Source organism: Serinus canaria, chromosome 7 (assembly GCF_022539315.1).
Source record: "Serinus canaria isolate serCan28SL12 chromosome 7, serCan2020, whole genome shotgun sequence".
NCBI lineage: Eukaryota > Metazoa > Chordata > Aves > Passeriformes > Fringillidae > Serinus > Serinus canaria.
This window is the reverse complement of record NC_066321.1, coordinates 23,996,032-24,018,362: the sequence shown is the minus strand read 5'-3', so window position 1 is coordinate 24,018,362 and position 22,331 is coordinate 23,996,032. Positions and strand designations below refer to the sequence as shown.

The following is a 22,331-nucleotide window of genomic DNA, read 5'->3' as shown; positions in this document are numbered from 1 at the left end:
AATTGTGGCCTCTGTCCCATCACTACTGAATCTGCTCCTTCCAGACACAACAGTGCCTCTGTTCTTAGGGCTTTCATCAATTATGCATGCTTGAGCATCCTCTCCTTTCAAGGTGAACTCCAAAAAAACCTTGGTTTAGTGTAACTGCAAAGCTAATAAATTCTGTATTCTGCTGGTATATTAAAAAAAAAAGTCTCCTACTACAACTGCTTATTTATATTGTCTCAGATATGCCAGTATAAGTGAAGTATTATTTTGTTTGTGATTTATAGTTCAAATGACTAATCACCATAATCATTACCTTCTGTCTGGATACACAGACAACTGTGGTTATGCAATTTATTTTAAGTCTATTTGGCATCTTCTATGATTACCTATTAACAGTGCAATGGCAACTTGCAGAGAATTATCCCTTTGCTAAAGCAAAAAACGCACAGCAGTCGTCAAAAACTCTCTGGATACACTAAAAATCATCTTTATTGCAAAAATTGCTTTATTGTAATCCTAAAAGGTTTCTTTTGTGCTATTACCCTTTCTTTCTTGCCTATTCCCCCTTCAGTCTTCAGTATGCACATAATGTGCTTAAAAAATATGACCTATTTAAGGCAACTGGGCTACAATTTAGCCTTACAACTTCCTCCACTTCCCTGTGCCCAGCAGGACCATTCATTTCCATCTCAAGCTCAGCTCACCCTGCAGGTAGCTCACAAACAGTAACAGCCAAACCTGATCAAATCCCTTAAATACAGATTGCAGCATTTGACCTAATTCCAAGTTCAATGCTCAATTTAAAAAAAAAACCAACCAACCAAACAAAAAAAACCCCACCCAAATCTAAAGCAACCAAGCAACACACACACACACACCCTTCAAATCCACCACTCCAATGAAACACCAACATACATTAGTACTTGCAAGTTAACATTCAATTTTGCTGGTAATAGGGCATTTCCTGACAAGAAACCTTCAGTATGTCCCCTGCATCTTTCTGTAGCTTGGTCAAAAGAGAAACTCTCCCCTGGTCTGCTATAAAACCCTCCTGGTCCCATCAGAAGCACAGGAAGAAGGACTCCTAAGGTAAAAGGCTACTGTGTTATACTGACACACAGGACACTCACTCTCCTCTTGCTTTGTAAGGCAGATCACCCATAAAATAACATCACTTGTGGGCTTAGCAGACGACACAGAACCCAAACACCACTGGTGTCTCCAAGGTGTCCAATGCCTACCCCGATGTAACAAGTACAACTGCTTGAACTGTACATTACCCAGAAGGAAAAGGCACACAAGGTAAAGACTGATTAATGAAGAATCAGCATTCTGGTGCAAAATCAAATACCCATCCCACACCAAATCAGGTCCATGGCACATGGTGTAGTCAAGGACTAAAGCTTGTCTGATAGGGACTGTGACATCAAACGTAAATTATCTGGCAACAAAGCCAGCATTTTTTAAGATGCTTGCCATAGAAAAGCTGAGCACTGTGCACTTGGACTGCAGCTTTGGCACAGCTACCAGCAACATACTGAAAGTGCAAGATCTGCAATGGAGCAGAAGATAAAATTCCAGAGAGCTGAAGGTCACCGTGTTCACCACCACTGAGTTCAGTGGAGCAGCCAAACTTTCTCACCTGGGTTCTGATTGTAGAAGGGGCCCCCGTTGATCTGGTTCTGAAGGCTGGTCTGTGACGTGATGGAAGGCGGGCGCCGATACGGCAAAGAGCCCCCGATGGTCGGGGGCGTGTGCCGAGCTGCAGGCCTGTTCATGCTGTAGAACTGAACAGGGTGACCTATGGGAGAGAGAAATGCATTAGCAAAGAGAAGAATGATGCCTGCCTTCTCTCTACCTGCATTCAATTTCAAAGGTTTGGAAAGGTTTCTGGTGCTTTATTTTAAGAGTCTGCATCCTAGGAGTCAGCCCCTTCAGCTGCCAGACTGGCAGGACACCGAATGTCACAAGAGCAATGCAAAACATAACTCTCCCAACTGCCTGCACTCTGCACTGCCTACAAAAGCCAGTGGGAAAATACAAGGGTGTTTAAGCTATGAATCCTCAAAATGAAAGAAAAAAATATCTGGTTATTTATGTTAAATAATGTATTACAATAACTTCTTATAAATTCAGTTATTTCTGAACCTGCAAAAAACTCCCCAAAATGTTACACTTCTGCAATTAAGGAACATACATGTGAAAAATAACTGCAGGCCATTTCCAGGATCCAAAGCTGTTAAACCCCTCTCTAACTGAAAAACACAGTACTCTTGTTTGACTTCATTTATTCCATCCTTCAAGCAGTTTCTAACATTCATATCTCAGCTGGGGAGATATGAATGTTAGAAACTGCTTGAAGGATGGAATAAATGAAGTCAAACAAGAAGACCCTCTTCAAGGGAACTGTCAATTAAAACATCTCCTCAAAAACTTGCTCTGCATTTTCTTCACTTTCTGTATTCACGACATTGATTGTGAATCCCAGCAAGCAATAAATGAAGCAAGGTATCTTCTGTGCTCACACAAAATTCTCTGGATTTTATATTCCATGTAAGAGTAAGCTGGATTTGTTATTCCCATAGGCATTATTACACCCCACAGACTATTGTGCCTCCACCATCTGTCCTAGAAGGAAATTTGAGAGTTTGCAAGAAAACAAGGGAAGGAGGGATGGTCACTATAGTTGAGAAAAGAAGTAAACCGAGAAACAGAACAAAAGAATGTACAAATTTTTAAAAACTTGTATTGTTCTTAATTATGTTTTGCTTGCTTTGCACAACTTCTTACTAGGTCAGTAAATAAAAACACAAGTTGCTTGCTCTGTTACTTGCTTGTAAGAGCAAATGCATGAACTACAGCATCACATTCCCTCTGCTTTGTACCAATAATGTAGTGTACCATATTAAAAAATCCACTTTTTACAGATAAGAAACAGCGAAGAAAGCATCCATTCTAGTTATAATTGAACTTTTTTTTAAAATTATGAATCACTGCTGCTGAAGTAACTTTGCAAAGCCTTGGATCACGATCACATCTGGGTTCTTCTGCCCAGCAGCTGGAGCAGACACTCACCTGCAGAGGGTGTGGAAGAAACAGCAGGGGGAGTTGGAGAGGTGAAGCCATCAGCAAGGGGCTGAGCTCCTGCAGCAGCAGCAGCAGCATCTGGGGCAGCGGAGGAAGGGGCAGGAGGAGCAGGAGGAGTGGGGGCAGGAGCAGAGGTAGCAGGAAGGGGAGAAGTGCCAGCTGAGCCAGCAGGGGCTGAGTGAAGAGAGGAGGAAGAGGTGGAGTTAATAAGGAGATATGTTAGCAAGGATTAGAGAAAGCCTCTGACTATTCAGTGTTAGCTATTTATTAGCTGCACAGTATTTAAGAATGCAAGAGATGAGAAAACAATGGAGCTGTTAAAGAAAGGCTCATTCCTGTGTAGATGGTAAATGAGGGTCAAGCAAATCGACTTCTTTCCAGGTCTGAAGGGAACATAACCCAAAACTTTTCAGTGAAAAGTATTACTTCTGAAAGATGTCTTTGCATTGTGTTATTTATGCTCCAATCTCTAGCTTGGCTGTCTTTAGCTTTTGTATAAATCAGAAAATATAAAGAGGAAACCAAAACATTTCCATCTCTGTTTCAGAAGCATCATGAACTTTGCTGCAAGTGAACTACAGGCTCTTCTTCACTGAAAAGGCTGAGCAAAGGAAAAAGAACTACTTATAACACTTCCTACTTCTGGAAAGTCTGGGGCCATTACACTGAGCAAGTATCTCTTTGTGACAATTCAGGCTTGCATTGATGTACTCAAGATTTACTCTATTTGCTCTACTCTCATTCAATCTAATTTTTTAAAAACATTCTTCTATGTATCTGCCTAAACAGTCAATGAAAAAACATTTATTTGCTTAAAAGGACAAGGGAGAAGAGTCCCTCAGCCCACTAAAAAATGTGCTGTGTCCTACCTTGTCACCTGCAGGCAGCCAGGCAAAAAATTCTGATAAATTAATACATAAAAGGAACATTACAGCACATCAGACACTCTCAGAGAAGATACTACTTGATTCAAACTCATCAATAGCAATGAACTCTGGGATTCCCTTAGGAAACTGCAAATGCTCAAGGTTAACAATGAGGCAGAAAGAGGAACAAGAAGTTTCCATTTACCTGGATAGACACTAGGAGGAGATGGTGTGGGAACAGCAATGGGAACACCTACACTTCCACTTCCACTGTTCTCTCGACTGCTGCTCCGACTACTTGGGTGGCTTCCTCCACTACTGCCACTGCTGCTGTAAGAAACCAAAGTAACCAGGGTATGAATGTAATCCTGTTCCCGCTGAAACATAATATCCCTCACAGAGCATCTTACAAAATCAGAGAAGTAATGGGGAACAGGAGAAAAGAAACAAGGATGATATAAACCTATACAAAGTTGGGCCTTCCTGAAAATCTCCACTTTGACCACAACAGAAGAGGTTTTTTTTCAGTAAGTTAGCCTTAGTGAACTTGCCCAAAACCAAAACACTTCCAGAACCTTGTTCAAAGCACATCATTCCAGGATTGTTAAGCCCTTACAGAGGAAATAAAGACCTTTTTCCTATAACTTTAAAACTTATGGAGTGCTTAGACTGTGATTCATATGCTTTCATATGAGACTACTAGAGCCTAAAAGCTGTAAGACGGTAAAATTCAGATTTCTTATCTTTTTAAGTCCACTTGTTTAGCCATCCTCAAGAACATATTCTGTTTAAAAAGTAAAGATTTCAAGGAAAGCATTCAGCTCTAATCACATCATTAAACTAATTATCCTAGGAAAAAACTAGTCTTCTGCAGAGCCCCTGGTAATGAAGTTTAGCTTTTTTCTATGTTTGAAGTTATCAATATCCCCAAAACACTATGCTACAATTTCAGCTATTCAATCTATAAACATCAAAGACTGTTCAAAAATGTCAAGTATAAGCATCTAAGCAGCCCTTCAACATGTAGAAGGCAAGCTGTGTACAAAGTCTTCCCCAGTGTGGTCATCGTTTAGTAAAGTAGCATCATGATCTACCTCCTTGAAAGACTTCACAATCTTAGTAATTCATTAAGTACTCTAAGTGAGATCACTAAAACTGAGGTGAACAGGGGATTAAGTGAATAATCTTAACACGATTCCCTATTCTGGTTTGATTAGTGCTCATTCTCATCACGCCAATGAGATTGCCAGTCCACAGGATGAATGAGGAGGCTGCCGGCAGAGGGATGTGCGGGTGGATTCGCTGTTCAGCACAGCAGTGTCTGCCCCCAGCAGGCCAGGCCGGTACCTGTAGGTGCGGTTGCGCTGGTTGACCGAGGCCGTTCTGACGGGGCTCTGCTGGGCCGGGGCCATGGTGCGCGTCGGGCTCGGCACGTAATCGTTGGGCACCACCGGGGGCCGCACCGGCTCCAGCGTGCGGTACGGGGAGTGCCGCCTGCACGGCACAAGACACGCCACAAGCCAGTTAGGGGAACACACAGAACCAGACACTTCTCGCTCTCTGAAACACAGCTACATACTAACCAAGAACGTGAGCTTAAAAAATGGGCTTTAGCTATAACTTTGCAGTACTCATTTTGTAGGATGAGGGGGGAAAAAAGAATTAAGGATGTTCTTCGGGTACTTCAGTCTTCCTATCAGTAAACTCTGTGTTCCACATCCCATTTTTATTTTAAAGGTAAGCCATTATCTTGCATTAAAATAAAGCACCACGTTCTGTATGTATATACATTAAAACACACCAGCAAACAGCATTCATTCCACTTATAACACATTTTCCTAAGGTCAAAATCAGGTTCATAAACTTCCCACGAAATGACTTTCATCGGGCACAGCACAAATAATGAACAGTGCCATGTACTCATTTTTCAGTTGTTTAGTACCACCTGTAAAACCACAGTTAATGACATTTTACTCTACATTATGTAATTTGAAGTGTTCTGCTCTGAGAAAAAGGTTCCTGTTGGGAAAGGCTGATGATGCCCACTGTCTTCTGGCAGCAGCACACTAACATACAAAGACACGATCAGTATAAGAGGATGCAGATATTACACCTCTTGACCTTTGTGAATGGTTAAAATAAAACCATGAAATCTCTCCCACTAGAGAAAAAGAAAGAATCTCCCCTCTCTTCCCTTCTGTTCACCCACTCAGTAACTGCACTTACCCAATAGTTCCTTTTCCTGACATCGGTGGACTGGGGGGCTTCTGGGTGGGTGGTGTTGTGCGAGGCAGCCCACCCATCTTCATATTCTGGGTGCTGACCTGCATGAAAGAACGGGGACAAAAACGGCCTTCACTGAGCTCAGGGTCGAGGGGAGAGACACAGAGATGCCTTTAGCAATAATTAACTCTAAGGAGGGGAAGGTTTAAACAAACAAAAAAAATTGAGAGGCCATGCGTTTTATATGCAATTTCTACTCTGCTAGAAGTCAAGAGTTGTGCTCAAAGGACTCTTTATTACACAGTTTTTAGAAATTGTACAAAAAAGTGAATTTGCCTTCAGGCTATCACATAAATGTTAACTCTCTGAGAATACAGACACTGTACCTAACTTGGCTGAACCTCCCAGTCATCTTTTGAGAAAAAGGCAGTTATTTCACATGGCACTAATGAATGGTAAATTTGCACAAATATTTTTGAATACTGTTTAAAAATACATAGGCTTATCTAATAGGCCACAATCTAATGTGATTTATACAGATACGGAGAAGTCAAAGTAATCTATAAATATCATCCATTAATGTTTTAATGTTTTCACAGATTATAAAAACTTTTAAAGATATTTACTTTAAATATTAGTTACATACATAAAAACATACAGAGAAAGCTTTTTTGAGAAAAATATAAAGGTGTATTTTTTACCCCCCATTAGATCTGTGGCAATTTCATCTCTGAGCATTTATAAATAAATGGATAGGGAGAAAAATATTTAGCAGTGATGTGATATAACTGCGGTTGTCCACTTCCCCTCTGTCAGGTTAAAATACTAATGAAGTAAATTTTACATAAAATAATTTACCCTAACTTCTTTCAAAAACTCATTTGCATTCCTGACTGACTGATTAATCTAGGAATTGTAAACAATTGTTACCAATGTGCATTTTGCTTCCCTGTAGTCTGCCAGCCAAGCAAAATTCCCTCAATGCACACATCCTTACAGGAATCAGTACACGGTCTGCTTACAAAACAGCCCAGATTTACAATTGCCTGAGCCATTGCTTAGGCACAGAGATACTCAGCAAACTTAAACAAGTGTGCTCACATCCCTCTCTCTGTTCTTCCCTTCATGCTCTATCTCACAGAATTTCTTCTGTCTAAAATGTAAGTCCTGGCTACTTCCCACATCTCCCACAGAAAAATGAAACTGATGAAGGCACTCAAGAATATTTGCAAACATTGTTGAAGGCAGATTACTCCTTCAAAATTTGACTCTAACAACTCACTTAAAACCTTGGCAATGTTTAGATTTGTGAATTGATAAATATTGACAACAGAGTAAAGAGTAATACGTTCAGTATTCTAATCCACTGAGACTTGATTTTCTGTCTCTAAATAATCCTAGTGCTATCACATTTTCAATCTGCAGGGAGGAAAAGAAAACCCAAGCATTGGAAGAGATATTTTGTCAGATTCTAAAGCAGATGTTTGGATTTAGTTGTGCAAGAGTACTCTTTAATGTCAATTTAAGACAAAATTATGTTGCACAGCATTATAAAGTCCTTTAAGCCAACTCTAAGCAACAAGAAATCTAAAGTTAATTCAAGTGAGGGATGAGGTAAGCACTGAACTACAACTACTTAAAGGGAAAAGGGAAAGTGTAAAATGAAATATATTTTATTCTATACACGGAACATTTAAGAAATAGCAAAATCTGAATTTTTTTTTAAAGTTGCAGCACCCCCTGTATTTCCTCTTTCATTAAACATGCCTGTTTCACCCACCTACCTACCTGAGTTTTCAAAAAAAAACCAACCAAACCCACAAACAAAATCCACCTTAATTAAATGCTCACTGAATTGTCACTTGCTGTATTTCAAAGAGCCCACTCAGCCTCTGCTTTTGGATGTCTTTAGAAGACAGACCAATCTGTGTGCCCCAAATAGTCCATCTGGGGTTTTAACTGGCTACACTATTATTTCTGATGAGATGATGTAACCACTGGCTATCACTTTACAGTTAATATAAATTAATAATATAAATTTAATACAACTAATGTTATTATTTTATATCTAATGACTGCAAGAACAAAAATGAACTTCTAGGCATCCCCAGGGCTATGGCTACATGAAAAGAAAGGATGGCTGAGGTGGAGGATGCTGGAACATCACACTGGGTACAGCCAGAAATGGAGCTAACACTGGCCTGACCAACACAGAGCTCCAGTGACTGCTCAATATTTTCATTAACACTGAAAATACACAGATCCTTGAAAAGGATGGGACGAAAGCTTTAGAAAATGTGGCCAAACAAAAAATAACCCCTTTTTAGCCCAGGAACTTAGCAAAAAAAACATCCTTAAAAAAACCCAACCTAAAAGATGAGATTTACTGACAATAGGTTTAGTTTCAGGGTCTTGGAAATGATTTTTCAACATTGAAACTGAACAGTTCAGAGAGCAAGTAATTAGAATTTACAAGGCTGTCTTCAAATCTGACAGGACTGATGGCTTTAAGATCAGCTACTCTAAGTTAAACAACCCTGTGCAAGTAACTTCCCCTTTGACTTACTGACAAATAATTAGAAGAGAAATTAAAAGGACACAATTATTTCAACAGTTTTGATCAAAATGGACAGATCCTTGGAAATAAAAGCATGCAAGATGCTAAATCTAAAACTGCACCAACTACAACTGAGATTAAAAAAGCACTGTAATCTATACAGCTGTCTCCTTCTATAATCATTTCTACTGGAGTGGGGGGAAGGGAGGCCATTAATGCCCCTCTCTTCCAAACTTTATTGTATTGCCTTTTCTGTTTTGCACATATGGTTGTAAATACAGTTTCCATACACAAATCCTCACCCACACACATCCCTGTTACAAACATGTAAAATCTGAAGCAACAACCAGAACTCAAGGTCACATTTGCATTTGCTGTCAAGTTTAAAAAATCGTTTTTCTGGAGTGAGCTGGTATTTGCCAGAACTTGCACTGTTTCAGACATCATTTCCCCTGGTTCTGCAGAGCTGGAACTACCCAGATGCAGCTGATTTTATGAGAGGGTGAAAGCAGAGGAATGCATCTGTCTGATGGTGGTTTGTTTCAGCCCCACAGGCTGGGGCTGATTTCTAGTTTAAATCTGGAAATCATTTCAATAAAATGCACAGAAAAAAGAGCCTGCAACCAGAAAGATAAAGGAGTATCTGTCTGTGCCTTTGCTCACAACTGCACAGTTAACCAGCCAACCACTGTGTTTAGAACAGAAAAAAAAAATAAGAGAGGCAGTAATGTCTTGGGCACAAAGCTCAGGAAAAAACCACAGCTGACTGATGTAAAAGCAGGAAGACAACTCTGTAAACAGACAATAGGGCACAGGGTCTGTGCCTAATGCATGCAGGGATTTCCCAAATTTTTTTTTTCCTCTTTTACAGAAAAAAAAAACTCTCCAAAATTACCAACACAAGTCATGGAAAACCAAGAGATCTTGGTTAATTTTTTTTTTATCTGGATACCTTGCAGAAGCTTTTTATAGATGAAAACAAGCACACGCACCACAGAAAAATGTCTTCTACCAAAGGTCTAACTTTGTCAGCACTGGAGCTGGAAGCTTTGCTGAGGAAGAAACTACACAAACTACCTAAAAAGCAGATCCTTGGTAAGTAAAACATCCTAGAAAATGCTCTGGGATCCAGCCCCACAGAAACAGCTATAAAATGAACTGTAAAGAAATGGATCCCTCAAAAGGGTGCAATAGTTCTTCATCCAATATTTTCTGTTATTGAGCTACAGTTCTAGAGAGGTACCATCTGATGATTTCAAGACACAATATGGCACCGAGTAGAGCACTCAGAAAAACTACCCTCTTAAGTTTAATTTTTTTAATAATTAAGACTTAATTGGACAATTTCTATTTTTGGCAACTAGTTTTTCATAGATTGCAATGATCAAAACACCATCTTATGGTCCTACATATGACTGGGTTTCCTTCATACTTACATTTTTATCAGCATTTAATATACTGAATTTCTTTAGCACTCCACTGTATAAGAATTTATACTGAAATAAATCAGCTAAAACTGATAAATTATGCCATTCATTCAGTTTAATTCTTGGGAATATTTTCAAAAAAGCAAAAAAAAAAATCAGGAAGTGCAGAAATACATAGCTGGTGAGATGGGAGAGCTGGTCAAGAGACTGCAAAACTATCTGCATCAATGTCCTGTTTCTATACAGATGTGAGGCACTTACCTGCAAGAAAGCAAGCAAGCTAGGCTTTTTGGGGGGATGACTTATTCTTGGTTGGTTGTTTTTTCCCCCCAAAATTCTGAATACCAGATATTCAACACAATCAAAACTCAGGAGGAGCTACTTCTAAAGCTGGATGCAGTCACAAATTTTTAAGTGGTGCTTTAAATTCACACTGTATTTTCTAGAACTTTCAGGATGTCAAAAGAATAATTTTTTGCTCAAAACCTAGTAAGAAAAAGTGTCCCATGAGTGATGTTTCATGGATTATATTCAGAACCTTCAGGCAGTTCCTCGACCTTCTTGAGCAATTTTGTATCCAGTTATGGGAAAAAACACCCCAAGGCTGAATGAAAACTCCCTTCCATGCCTTGCTTCATCTTGTTAACACTACAGAGACGATGAATAGATTTTTGGCTCATCATCTGCTACCTCAAAGTAAATTTATTTTCAGGCTGTGCTCAGCCACTCAAATACTTACTGTGCATGTCTAATCAAACCATTTGCTTGTCAGCTCATTAACCAGTTTATATGGAGGTGAAATGTATAAATTGCAGCCCTGTTTTGGCAAATAACCACAAGTAGAAGCTTCAAGCAAGTGAGCTTACTTGTTTTTACCACATCCACCCATGCAAATTAATTGAAGAACAAAGTTTGGTGAATACAAAAAGGCTTAAACAATGTCATTTTAAATTGATTTTCCTCTGCCTTGTAACTAAAATTTTCTTCAAAATCTGTTTAAAACTTAAGTTGTTCAGACACAAATCCAATGCTACAGTCAGTCAGTTTAATACTATAGCAGTTAGGTAAGGCTAAGGGTTTTTTGCAGTCACAAAAAAGAAATGCAGACTAAACACTTCATATCCAGTCACTTTAAAGTGAAGTAAAATAACCATTCACACAGAACTGGGGTTAGTAACTGCTTTTCACTCTTCTTTCAGTTTGATGCACAGAGACTACAGTGAGACAAAGAATATCTCAGGTCTACTGAGAGATGATGCACAGCTTTTTGCCTTTTTTGTTTGCTCTTTTAAACTCTCATGTTTTGCCAATGAGAAGCTGACTGACATGTTTGATTCCTCAAATCAAATTTCTGACTGGGTTCACACTAGTAAAAAAAGAAATGGCGTTACAACAAAAAATGTTTTCATTCCAAACCTATAAACAGAAAAAAATATTTACTCTGAAAAGCTGTACAAAACTCTTATGGCCACTGCAGATAATGCACAGATATGTCAGTTCACATACAATCTATAATTACACAATTTTAAAACTTTTCTTAGGAGAGTCATTACTTGTTCATAAACTGCAACTGCAGAGAACAACAAAGAAAATTGAGTTTGAAAACTGTTTTTTAAGAACACTGAGAAAACCATAATCCAATATTAAGTGTGTCCAGAATAAGACATGTTCAGCATCAAAAGTACCCATGTTATGTAAACAGACAGTAGAAAACAGGGAGGAGACATATTTTGCCATTCTCAAATTAAAAGCACATAAACACTGAGTTGAAATACTGTACACCTCACATACCTTTGTAAAAATAAATTTTAAATTACATGTGGGAATTCTCTCATAAATTACAAGTTTTCCATTGTTATGAGAGATGCTACATATACTTAAATACCTGACTAAAAGTACCATATGTCCTATTTCACTGGGACATCATGGAGATATCCACAGAAATACTTGGTTTTATAGGCAATCTCAGGAATTTGCAGGATTTTCTTTTAGCTTTTTCCAAGCATAGAAAATACTTTAAAATATTTCATGTCAACTTGGAACTTCTATTAATTAATATACTCATTCTATATAGTAGCATTCTATGTTCTAAAACACAGTTCCCTCATTACAATGGTGGCACCTGCTACTAAAAAACTTCCAGTCCCTCTTCCCCCAAACCAGCTGCACTTCAGGAGGAGGAGGATATCATCATATTCAATAAAGGCTATAACCTATTTATTAATTAATGTACTATGAACTCCACCATAATATCATGTAACCTGATTTAACTGCTTGTCTAATTGATTTGATGTTTTTATTTGCTGCCTCTGCAGCCACTAAGACTACTAACATTTGAAGAATTTGACATACTTCAACCTGAGTTCTTTGATGCACTATTCATTTAATATTCAACTAAATAAATCACTTATCTTGCTGTTTAACAGCTATTAAGTATTTTACACACAATTATGAAATTTCTGGAAGTTTCCATAGATGAGTACACCTCAAGTATTTAAGCACTGTTATCAGTTTCTGAAAAAATTAGAATACTGCAACTTTAAAAAATAATATACAGATTTGAATTTGTTACACACCTTTGGAGCCCATTATCTGAGCAATCTCACACTGAAACATGAATCCCAATCAAACCATAACTTACACCGTATATAGGATAAAAAGAATATTACACAGGGGGAGGCTCACATTCAGCTGCTATCTGGTCTGTGTATATTTTTGTCTAGCACAACATCCCTCCCTCATAAATGATCTGCTAGATATGCTGAGGGCAGCTAATATTTTACCACAGAGCTTTTAATATTAACTGTGTTAACTTCCATTCACAAACACATCAATTTCTATCACAAAATGCTTATCCACAATGAGTTACACAGCAGAAGTTCTGTGACACAGAAGGCAGAGCGGGTGTTGTTTTAAACAATCTGTAGCATTGATGTCAATCATCTCCCCATGTGTAATAATCTCAGAAGAGGAATGGAAATCCAGCCCTGGGGTTTCTTACCTTAAATCTAAGCAACCACTTAATGCATAAATGGAGCAAATAAAAGAGGTAAGGAAAAAAAGCATTGAAAGGTTAGTTGGAACTTCAGGATATGAAGAGAAAGGAAAAAGAAAGAAAAAAGTTAAGCATTCAGCATTAACAAAATAATGTATCAGTAGATCATAGAGTGGTTAAAGCAGAATGTCATGAACAAAAGATCTTCGAGCTGAAAAACTTTTAATATACATTGACGACAAAGCCTTTAAATTATTACTTTAAAATTAGCATTCAAATGCTTGCACACTGTTTACTCAAGTTCTTACACTGCTAACAAAAAAGCAGCTTCTTTCAAAATGTATCATGAGATCTAGATGGATTAACTTCAGAGATTAATTTATTTGAGCTGTCAAAGCCTTATTTGAGCTTATCACTGAGTCTGAGCTCATTTAAATTGTTTACATGCATTAGCACATTTACAAGTAGCTGAAATGGAAGCTTCTAACATATTAAGCTAATGCATGTTCTTTTATAGAGAATGCTGTTAGTTAACTTGATGCCATGAGATCTCTCTTGAACAAAGATCAAGACCCAATCATTCCATCTTGTAAGATGTACAGCATACTTTATGGATACTGTATCACATATCCACATTTCCTAAAGTATAAATTAAGACACTAATCAACAGCAAAATCTTACTTTAAAGCCTAAGTGCTAGCTTTTTGACACTAAGTTCTGCATCTTACTGGCACAATATCATACATCTTTCTCCATAGTCATTTCTTCTAAAATTACTTGTCTTTCCCTTTGAGTGATCTGCTTTTAGTTCAATTTATCTAACTGTATAATTTAATTTGTTACACTTTCTGCAGCACTGAACAGTAAACATTCAGATAAATATTTAAATATTCAAATAAATAATTATTTTACTATTTGGATAAATAGTAGAGCATCCAGAGTGACTGATTTGTTCCATCAATTTAGGAGAGACCCTGTTCTACTAAAAAGAAACATAATCTGATTTACTAGAAAATCTCCTGTCTTAAAGTTCTGTGGATCAATTAACCAGTATGCTCTCTGCCTAGTACAGCTGTATTGGCAAACCAGGTCCCCCTGTACTGGCCACAGAGGTCTGAGGCCTCTGCAGAGACCTCAGCAGCACTGTCTATAACTACAATACCCAAATACACACCTCTCTGAAGGGAGCGCTTATTTTTTTTCCATTCTCTTGACTAAAGAACTCTTTGTTGGGAACAATAGATTGGAAGACTTTGTAACTTGGGAAGCATTTGAAAAAAATTGAAAGCAAGTCTCTTTTACACAAAAGATTCTTTAGATTTTTGCAGCATTGTAGCTTCAGGGAGGGACTGCTGGGATCATATAGAGGCACTTGTCTTCTCTCACATCTATTTAGAAACCACACTATAGAGCAACCCTTCCTGACCATTGTCTCCACTATGCTTCCCATTTCTGAATGGAAGGAATAAGATGCTTAAGGGCCTGCACCACTTCTCAGCATGGCATACTGAATTTCTCAGCCAAGAACCCTCCCTTTTATGCCTGTATTATTCTGTCCAGCTTGCCATTTCCTCAGAGGTTGCAATGAATGTCTGCTGCATCAGCATTTTGCCTGGTCTGAAAAACATAATTCCAGGTCCAAATACTGGAGTAGAAGCCCTTCAGCAGAAAAAGGACAAAGGTTGCAGACTGAAGAACCCTGATGCTAACTGAACTTCCATACTGTTTATCCAACAACTCCTTCTGAATGTTCACATGAAGGGAAAAGTATCACAGCTCAAACAATAAAGAGCTATATATACACAAATTTAATGCTTCTACATACTTAATTTTTTTCTCTCTGTTCTAGAGTCAGAGATCTAATAAACTAATTGGGAGTTACTCAAGCAGAACAAAAACAGGTTCATAAGCACAACTGGTCACCTTTTCCCCCATCAGCAAGAAAGCTGTTCCTTCTTCTGTCCTAAACACAGGATTAACCTAATTGGAACACATTTACAGTCTTAAGGATAGCATGACTTCAAGTTCTCTGATTATTGTTTCATAAGTACACAATATTTCTTCATTTCCTAGATAAATATAGTACATGGCAAATATAATTTAAGTCTATCACAAACATAACAAATGGATGTAAAACACACTCAAGTCATCATCCATTTGATGAACTATGTTCTTTTAGAAGAACATAATTCACTGCATCTTGGTATGACTACTATATTGAGGTAAGTGGGATACCAATTATAATGATTTAGAGCCAGTGCTAAATAAGATTGTGCTGCAGAGCAATTAAAAACTGTTTTTTAATGAGTTCTAAAATGATCTCCCTAAAACAAAAAGTGATGATTAAGATATTAGCAACAGCAATCCTACAGGTTAATATGCTCCATTCATATCCACAAGGAGATCTGCTGACTTGCATAAATTCAAAATTGGTAGCAGATTTGAACACACAACTGGTAATAATTTCCTGGTCAAAACTGTAGTTATTAAAGTTTGGTATGGCTTTTTTTGTCTTTTTTTAAATCTGTTCAGAGGTTGATTCTTTGGGTAAGAAATGGAAGGAAGGAGACTTTCCAATTACCAAACAGGATGTTGAAAAGACCTTAAGTAAAACTGCTTGGGAAAGATACTAAAACTGCTCAGAATTTGGATTTTAAAAGTTAGGTTAAACAACCTACTGCTATTCAAATGGCCATCCAAGCAGACAAATCAAAAAGGACAACAGAGATACCCAGTTACAAGTCAAGCAAAAGAAATTCTGGTGTACTTTGACTGGAAGAAGCAGCTTACCTTACTGCTACTTAGCAGGTTTACAGATTTGTTAGCTTGCCTCGTAAAAATGATGTCACTTCGGGCTATTTACCTTTCATTTCCTGGAACTTTATTACTGTCAGTGTTCTCATTTCCGTACTTGTTTTCCTGACAGCACAAGTTAACAATGAGCTCACACCTGCTAAGACTGTGCTTATAGTCAGGATGTGCTTTTAAAAACATATCTCTAACCTCATATATGATACTACTGCTGCTGTGTACCTTGATCTAACAGCCACCAGTTGTCTCAGTCTGATCTCTGCCCTGAAATTCCTTCTTTTTTCCTTATCTTGAAAGGGAAAACCAGCTGGCTTTAAACTTGGCAGTAATATTCCCATCCCAAAACCCATTATAGCAGAAAAGTTGTAGAGAGCGCCCTTTAACAAAGCACATTAGTGGGTTTGTGTATAACTGACCCTGGCAGAAAGAAAAGGGAGCCCATAACACTTCTCATGCAAACCCTTCCTTCACGTGAGTGTAAAAGTAAACCAGTGGCAATTACAGCTAGATCACACTCTGTGGTGCTAATTCAGCAGAAGAGTGATGGTCATTAGCCCTTCAGTCCCCATGTATATCCCTGGCAACTGACCCAAACAATAACAACAGCATCACAAAAGTTGATATTCAGAAGCATTTTCAAAGGTGAGACTCACAGTCCCAATCAGAAATCAGATTCAGTGACTTGGCAACATTTAGAAACAATGAGACAAGAGAAGGGGAAGGGACAACTGGAAATTGGACAGGACTCCTCTCATGTTTATAGACACATTGTCCAGGCAAGGAGAAACTGGTATATTACCATGAAAAGCATCAGGTTATTTTGAAAATATACAAAGACAATGAATTTGCAGTTTGGCTGTTTTAACAATATCACCTACCTTCACTCCATGTCCAATATCATCTAGAATTGTATAATCAATAGGTTTCCTGATGTAGCGAACTGGTCGCTCCAAGTTAGCTGGTGCAATGATTTTGTGAGTTCTTGAGGTGTTTTTGTTTGTAGTCAAGATACCAATTTCTCTTCTAGCAACTTTCTCTTTGTGAATGTCCACCGTCTACAAAAGACGCAGTGTATTTACTAACAGTGGTATGCATTGGAATACAGAGTCAGTATAAAAAAAAATTAAATCAGTTCTGATGTTTTGAAAATCTCTATACTGTACTAAACATATCACTACATATACTTGATTACAACATCTTTCCTCACCTTACTGCTGAATTTGCCACCTCTAAAGCCACAGTAACAGCTGGGGGGGGTTCTCTGGGTTTTTTGTTACCCTCGTTCTTTCAGTTTCAAAAAATTCCTTCTCCTTTCCATTCTCAGTAGTTTTCATCAATTTACTGACACTGTTTTATAAGATTCCTTAACTTATCCTTTTTTATTTTACAACTGCTCTCTAAGCTTGCCTTTGGTATAGGCTTCAACTAAATGAAGTGTAAGGATGCCTTCCCAAAACTTCATTTTAAGACCTGATAAACAAACCATGAGCAGGTTTTGTTGCACTGCAAAAGTCTGCTAAATTAGGACTGGTAGTCCTATGATAGAAAAAAAATTCACAGTTTGAACCAAGCTTTGTAGTAACTGGGGAACAGGTACAAATGAGAACTCATTTTCATAACACACATTTCTGTCCCTTTTATTTTTCTGTGGGTAGGCACTGGGGCAGTGAGGTTAGCTACACTCTTTTACTCTGCTGTTTGTGCTACTGATACCAAAACAAGCTAATGGAACCTTTGCAACCTTGAACAATCATCACAACCTTTAAAATGACAAAAAAAAATATTTTTTTGGTAATTTTAAAACCAACCCCCAAACTACTTCCAAGAAGTTGTTTCTTTGCATTATTTCCATGGAAGAATTTCCACAAATACCTGGGGCATTATATGCGAGCTTACAACACTATCAGCAAGATTGCCTAGTATTTCCCAGCAACATATATTCAAGATTTTGTAACTTTGCAAAAATTAGGCACTGACTACAGCTTTGCCATGTCCATTCTGCCACTCTAGTTCCACCTGTCTAGAACTGTAAGGTTTCCACTAAAGGTGCACTATTTCTTAAAATAACTAGGTAACTATTTCTTAAAATAAAGCTACAGAAAAACAGACTTTAGGGTCAAAATGTATTGGCAAATCTCTCTTTGGAAAGCCCAAGTTGGTTGCACAATGAATTTAATAGGGGTAGTTAAACTGCCTGGGACAGCCGCACAAAAACCCATCCAGATTTGGCCAATATATAAATTCTGCAGTGCTACAGAAACACAGATATTTCTGCAGCTACTTAACAACTAAACTACTCTCCAATGAATTTGCCAAGGTCCTTTATGCAGCTCCCAACATGACCAGCCCTATATACCAACCCCCAATTCAGCAGTGCAGGTGAGATCTTCACAGCTCTTACAGTGCTATATTTATGGTACAAGCACAAGTGCAAACAGAGCACAACAACATTTTCCAGGCCAGAGTACCTAAAGTACACCATTCTGCATCAGGGTAAGATGTAAGATTCCATCTTCCATCTCAGGCTTTTATCCCTTCTCTGGGCTAGACCTTAGCTTTTGCAGCATAGGGAATGGGAGCACACATTCTGGAAAAGATGGTCTACAGACTTCTCATCTCACCAGTCAGAGGGCACATACTGTCTTAAGAAGCAGAAGATATGTGATGGCAACAGCTTGGGAGGACAATCTCATGACTGATGCACCACTGATGAATTCAATCTCTACTGCAGACTTGATCTGTGGTCTAGCCATGTCACTGGAGTTCCTGCTCTTTGTCTCACAGGCCCCTGATAGCATTTGCTAGAATGTTAGAAAACTTCAGCTGCAATAGCAGCTGCACTTCAGGATGTACTGGAACATCAAAATCTTATGGGTCTGAATCTGGTCCTTGAAAACCATTTTCATGCCTTGATATTGCAGTCAGAGCCTTAATTTCAATCCCGAAATCAAAAGAAAGCTATTAGTGCAGGATTGGCAAGATGATTTCTCACTTCCTATTTCAAGTGCTAGAACTCTGCAACTCTGAATACGTACAGATATTTAGTGCTCATGTTACTGTAGCAATGGTATCCTGGCACTGTGCAAAGTCGTTTCCAAGAACAAAGAGTGGGTTTTCAATTGGAGCCACAGGTACAACCAGCTTTCTTAAGGACTATGGTGATCATGAGGCATGACTACAGTAACAAACAATGAAGTGCATAAAACCTAATTAAAACCTGAAGCTCATGTGGTGGGATTTCCCTTGCATTATGATCTCTTTTAACTTGTATAGCTACAGAATGACTAAATGTATATAAACTGCACCTAATTCTGGTCCACAAACCTAAAATGGTATTGAAAAGCATTATGCTGGCAGTTTTCCAAACACTTCATTTTCTTGTTTAGTAGGCTGTGGAACTCATGAGATCATAATACACCCATAAAATAGCACAAAGGAACACTGTAGTATTCCATTAGCAGAGGAGGTAACAAAGATTAACCTGCTACTAAAGAAAATGAAAATATTTATCCTCAACACACAGGTAATTATTACCTCCAGTACCAACATAAATCCTTTATCAAGACAGGAGAATGCACCAAAATGTTTATTCATCAGTTTAGAAAGTTCTAATGAGAAGTTTTTGGGGTTAGAGCTGGACTAATGAAACACCTGGCTCGAAAACTCTGTTAGGAAAAGCAGATGGGGTACACTGTGCCCTTCTACAACTTAAACCCCTGTTTTCTAACAAAAAATTTTGGACACCTGACAGCATTATTATGCTTTTAAAAATTTGTTTCACATATCTCCATTAGCTTTGCCAAAAGCTTTTATGTGACAGTTTGTTAGAGGTTAGGCTCATTACTATCATCTTTTCATATGCTTTCCAAGATCCTTGCAATAGCCAAGGGAGAGCTTAAGGGGAAAAATAAGAATGAACCACCACATTTTTTTCTGTTAGGAATTTTCTGGCCATTTTGAAACATCAGGTTTTCATACTGAATTCAAAAAAGCCAGTCTCAAGCTCTGCAAACATTAAAACAAAAATCCCCATGAAATAATTTCTGGGAAAGTTAACACTACTTACAAGTTCACTTGAAAGCCACTGAACTCATGAGTTTTGAGAAATAGTCTCTTCTACCAGTAAACAAAATTTCTCAAAGTATGAAGTTAGCATTTAACTAACTTAAGTTAATTTTGGCTGGGACAGAATTCATTTTCTTTGCAGTATGGAGCGGTATTTTGGATTTGTGCTGTGAACAGAGCTGGTAACTCGAAGATGTTTTAGTTTCTGCTGAGCAGCAATTGCACCGAGTCCAGGCCTTTTCTGCTCCCCATCCCACCCACCCCTGGGTAGCCTGGGCTGCACAAGAAGGTGGGAGGGGACACAGCTGGGACAGCTGGCCCTGCTGACCCAGGGGACAATGCTCCACACGGCCTCATGGTCTGCAGCCCCAGACTGGGGGAGCCTGGCTGGGCACTGCTGCCTGGGACTGCCTGGGCAGCACTCAGCTGCTGCTGAGCAATTGCTTTCATTTGCAGCTTTTCTTCTCGGGTTTGATTTCTCACTTAATTTTCTATATTATTGTTAACACCATCATCATTAAAGAGATATGTACATATCTCAACCCACAAGTTTTCTCACTTTTAGCTTTCTGATTTTCTACCCAAAGCCTGGTCGGGGCAACTGAGTGAGCAGCCATTTGGTGTTTAGTTGCCAGCTGAGGTTAAACCACAACCACAAGCATGTTGAAAGTCTGAATTAGAGTGAAATTTCAGAGATAAGAGTCTCCAAAAGCCTAAATTACTACTTCTTCTCAAACAATTCTAATTTAAATTTATAAATTAACTATCAGTATGGTAGCCTAAGCTTTTAAAATTCCATTTCAAAAATCTTAGATTAAATATTGCTTAAATATAGTATTGCCGGACTTTTATTTTTGATTTAACTTATTAATTTGATGCAATTCAAACTAATTGCAAATTACCTTGAAAACTGGATTATTACTTTAAAATTAGCAAATACCTAATGTGACATTATTTGTCTCAAGTTGCATGTAATTTAGACACACACAAAAAAAAAATGGTAATACTATAAAAATGCTGAAAAACAGGTAACATGCCCTGTGCAAAATTGGCCTGGCCTCACCATTTTTAAAGTATTTTGCTATTCTTGTGCCTTGCAAGAATAAGAAAACTGAGAAAGGTCACAAACCCTCACTGACTTTTCAGGGGAAAGTCCAAGTGAACTTCCCTGCAGAGACTGAGCAGCTCACAGATGTTGCTGGAGCCAAGCTAAGCAGCAGCTGCTGCCTGCAGAGAATCCAAGGCTGCTCTCAGAGCCAAGAGCGTGGCAGCCAGCTCTGTAAGGGGAGGATGTAGCACACCTCCCCACAACACAGTGCCACTGAGAAAACTCATCACTACTACTCATCTTTGTGATAATGTGCTTGTTTACATAATTAGCAGCAGAGTTTTAAAAATGACCTTGCTAAACCTGAAAAAACATTTCTCATCATACAAATATTAAAACCTGAGAATCTGCCAGATTAATTTAAAGAATTTGGACGTTAGTAACATTTCACAGTGACTGCTAACTTGAAAGCTGCAAGATAATTTTTTTAACAAGTATAAATATTTGTACATATGATCAGTATTTAAGATTTAAATTCGTAGTCAAATATGAAACACTGTGTATCATTTAGTTCTGGACAAGGTTCAAGAAGGCAAGTAAGAATAGACTTATCAGCTTTCAGACGAAACCAAAGTAATTCTAATTTTTAAACTAATAGAACTTAATCACTTCCATAAAAATAGTTTCAATAGTAACAATTTCCTTATTCACAACTTGAAAAAGCACAAATTATTATCAGCCTCCTTTTCAGCTCTTTGATTAGGCTGGCATTTAGAAGGAAACACAGAAAGGGGTATAAATTGGCATTCTACCAATGAACAGAGAATCAGTGTTTGATCTTAGAAAGTTAATCACACCTCTCCCAGTCTGAGCTACTTGTACAAAACAAGCACTTTGGGAAAAATTTTCATGCCAAGCACCAAATGATTCTGCTCCCTTCTTTGGAGCCTATGTGGAATCCTAAATAAGAATTAAAAGCAGGATTCCATCAAGATATCACAATTTCCATATATTGTTTTCTAAACTTAAATATCAAGACCTACCGACCAAAGCATTTAAGGCAAAAATTAATTGACCATCTGTAATTACCAACCTGTTTTCTGTTCTATGTTACTGACTTCATTTCAAGTCAGTCTGACTGAAATCCTGATTTGGCAGTGAGGTATTACACCACAATGCATCTTCAGTACTGTTAGAAAAAGCTCACCAAACTTTAAACCCAGCATAATTACCAAGGAAACCTTCTGCAGATTAGGCTAATTTC

The 22,331-nt window shown here is 38.1% G+C and overlaps 1 protein-coding gene across 7 annotated transcripts in view; it reads right to left on the bottom strand.

Annotated features, from left to right (window-relative positions):
- Positions 1–22,331, bottom strand: part of ABI2 (abl interactor 2) — a 63,404-nt gene that overhangs the window by 12,884 nt on the left and 28,189 nt on the right. For 2 of the 7 annotated variants that reach the window (XM_030241603.2, XM_030241606.2), the window contains exons 3-7: positions 16,833–17,009; positions 6,168–6,265; positions 5,289–5,435; positions 4,147–4,271; positions 1,631–1,789 (exon numbers count right to left, since the gene is read on the bottom strand). In XM_030241603.2, coding sequence (XP_030097463.1) covers positions 1,631–1,789; positions 4,147–4,271; positions 5,289–5,435; positions 6,168–6,265; positions 16,833–17,009 — 706 coding nt within the window. The remainder of the gene's footprint in view (positions 1–1,630; positions 1,790–4,146; positions 4,272–5,288; positions 5,436–6,167; positions 6,266–16,832; positions 17,010–22,331) is intronic. The other 5 variants (XM_050977107.1, XM_050977108.1, XM_030241607.2 and 2 more) reach the window with 3 other exon arrangements.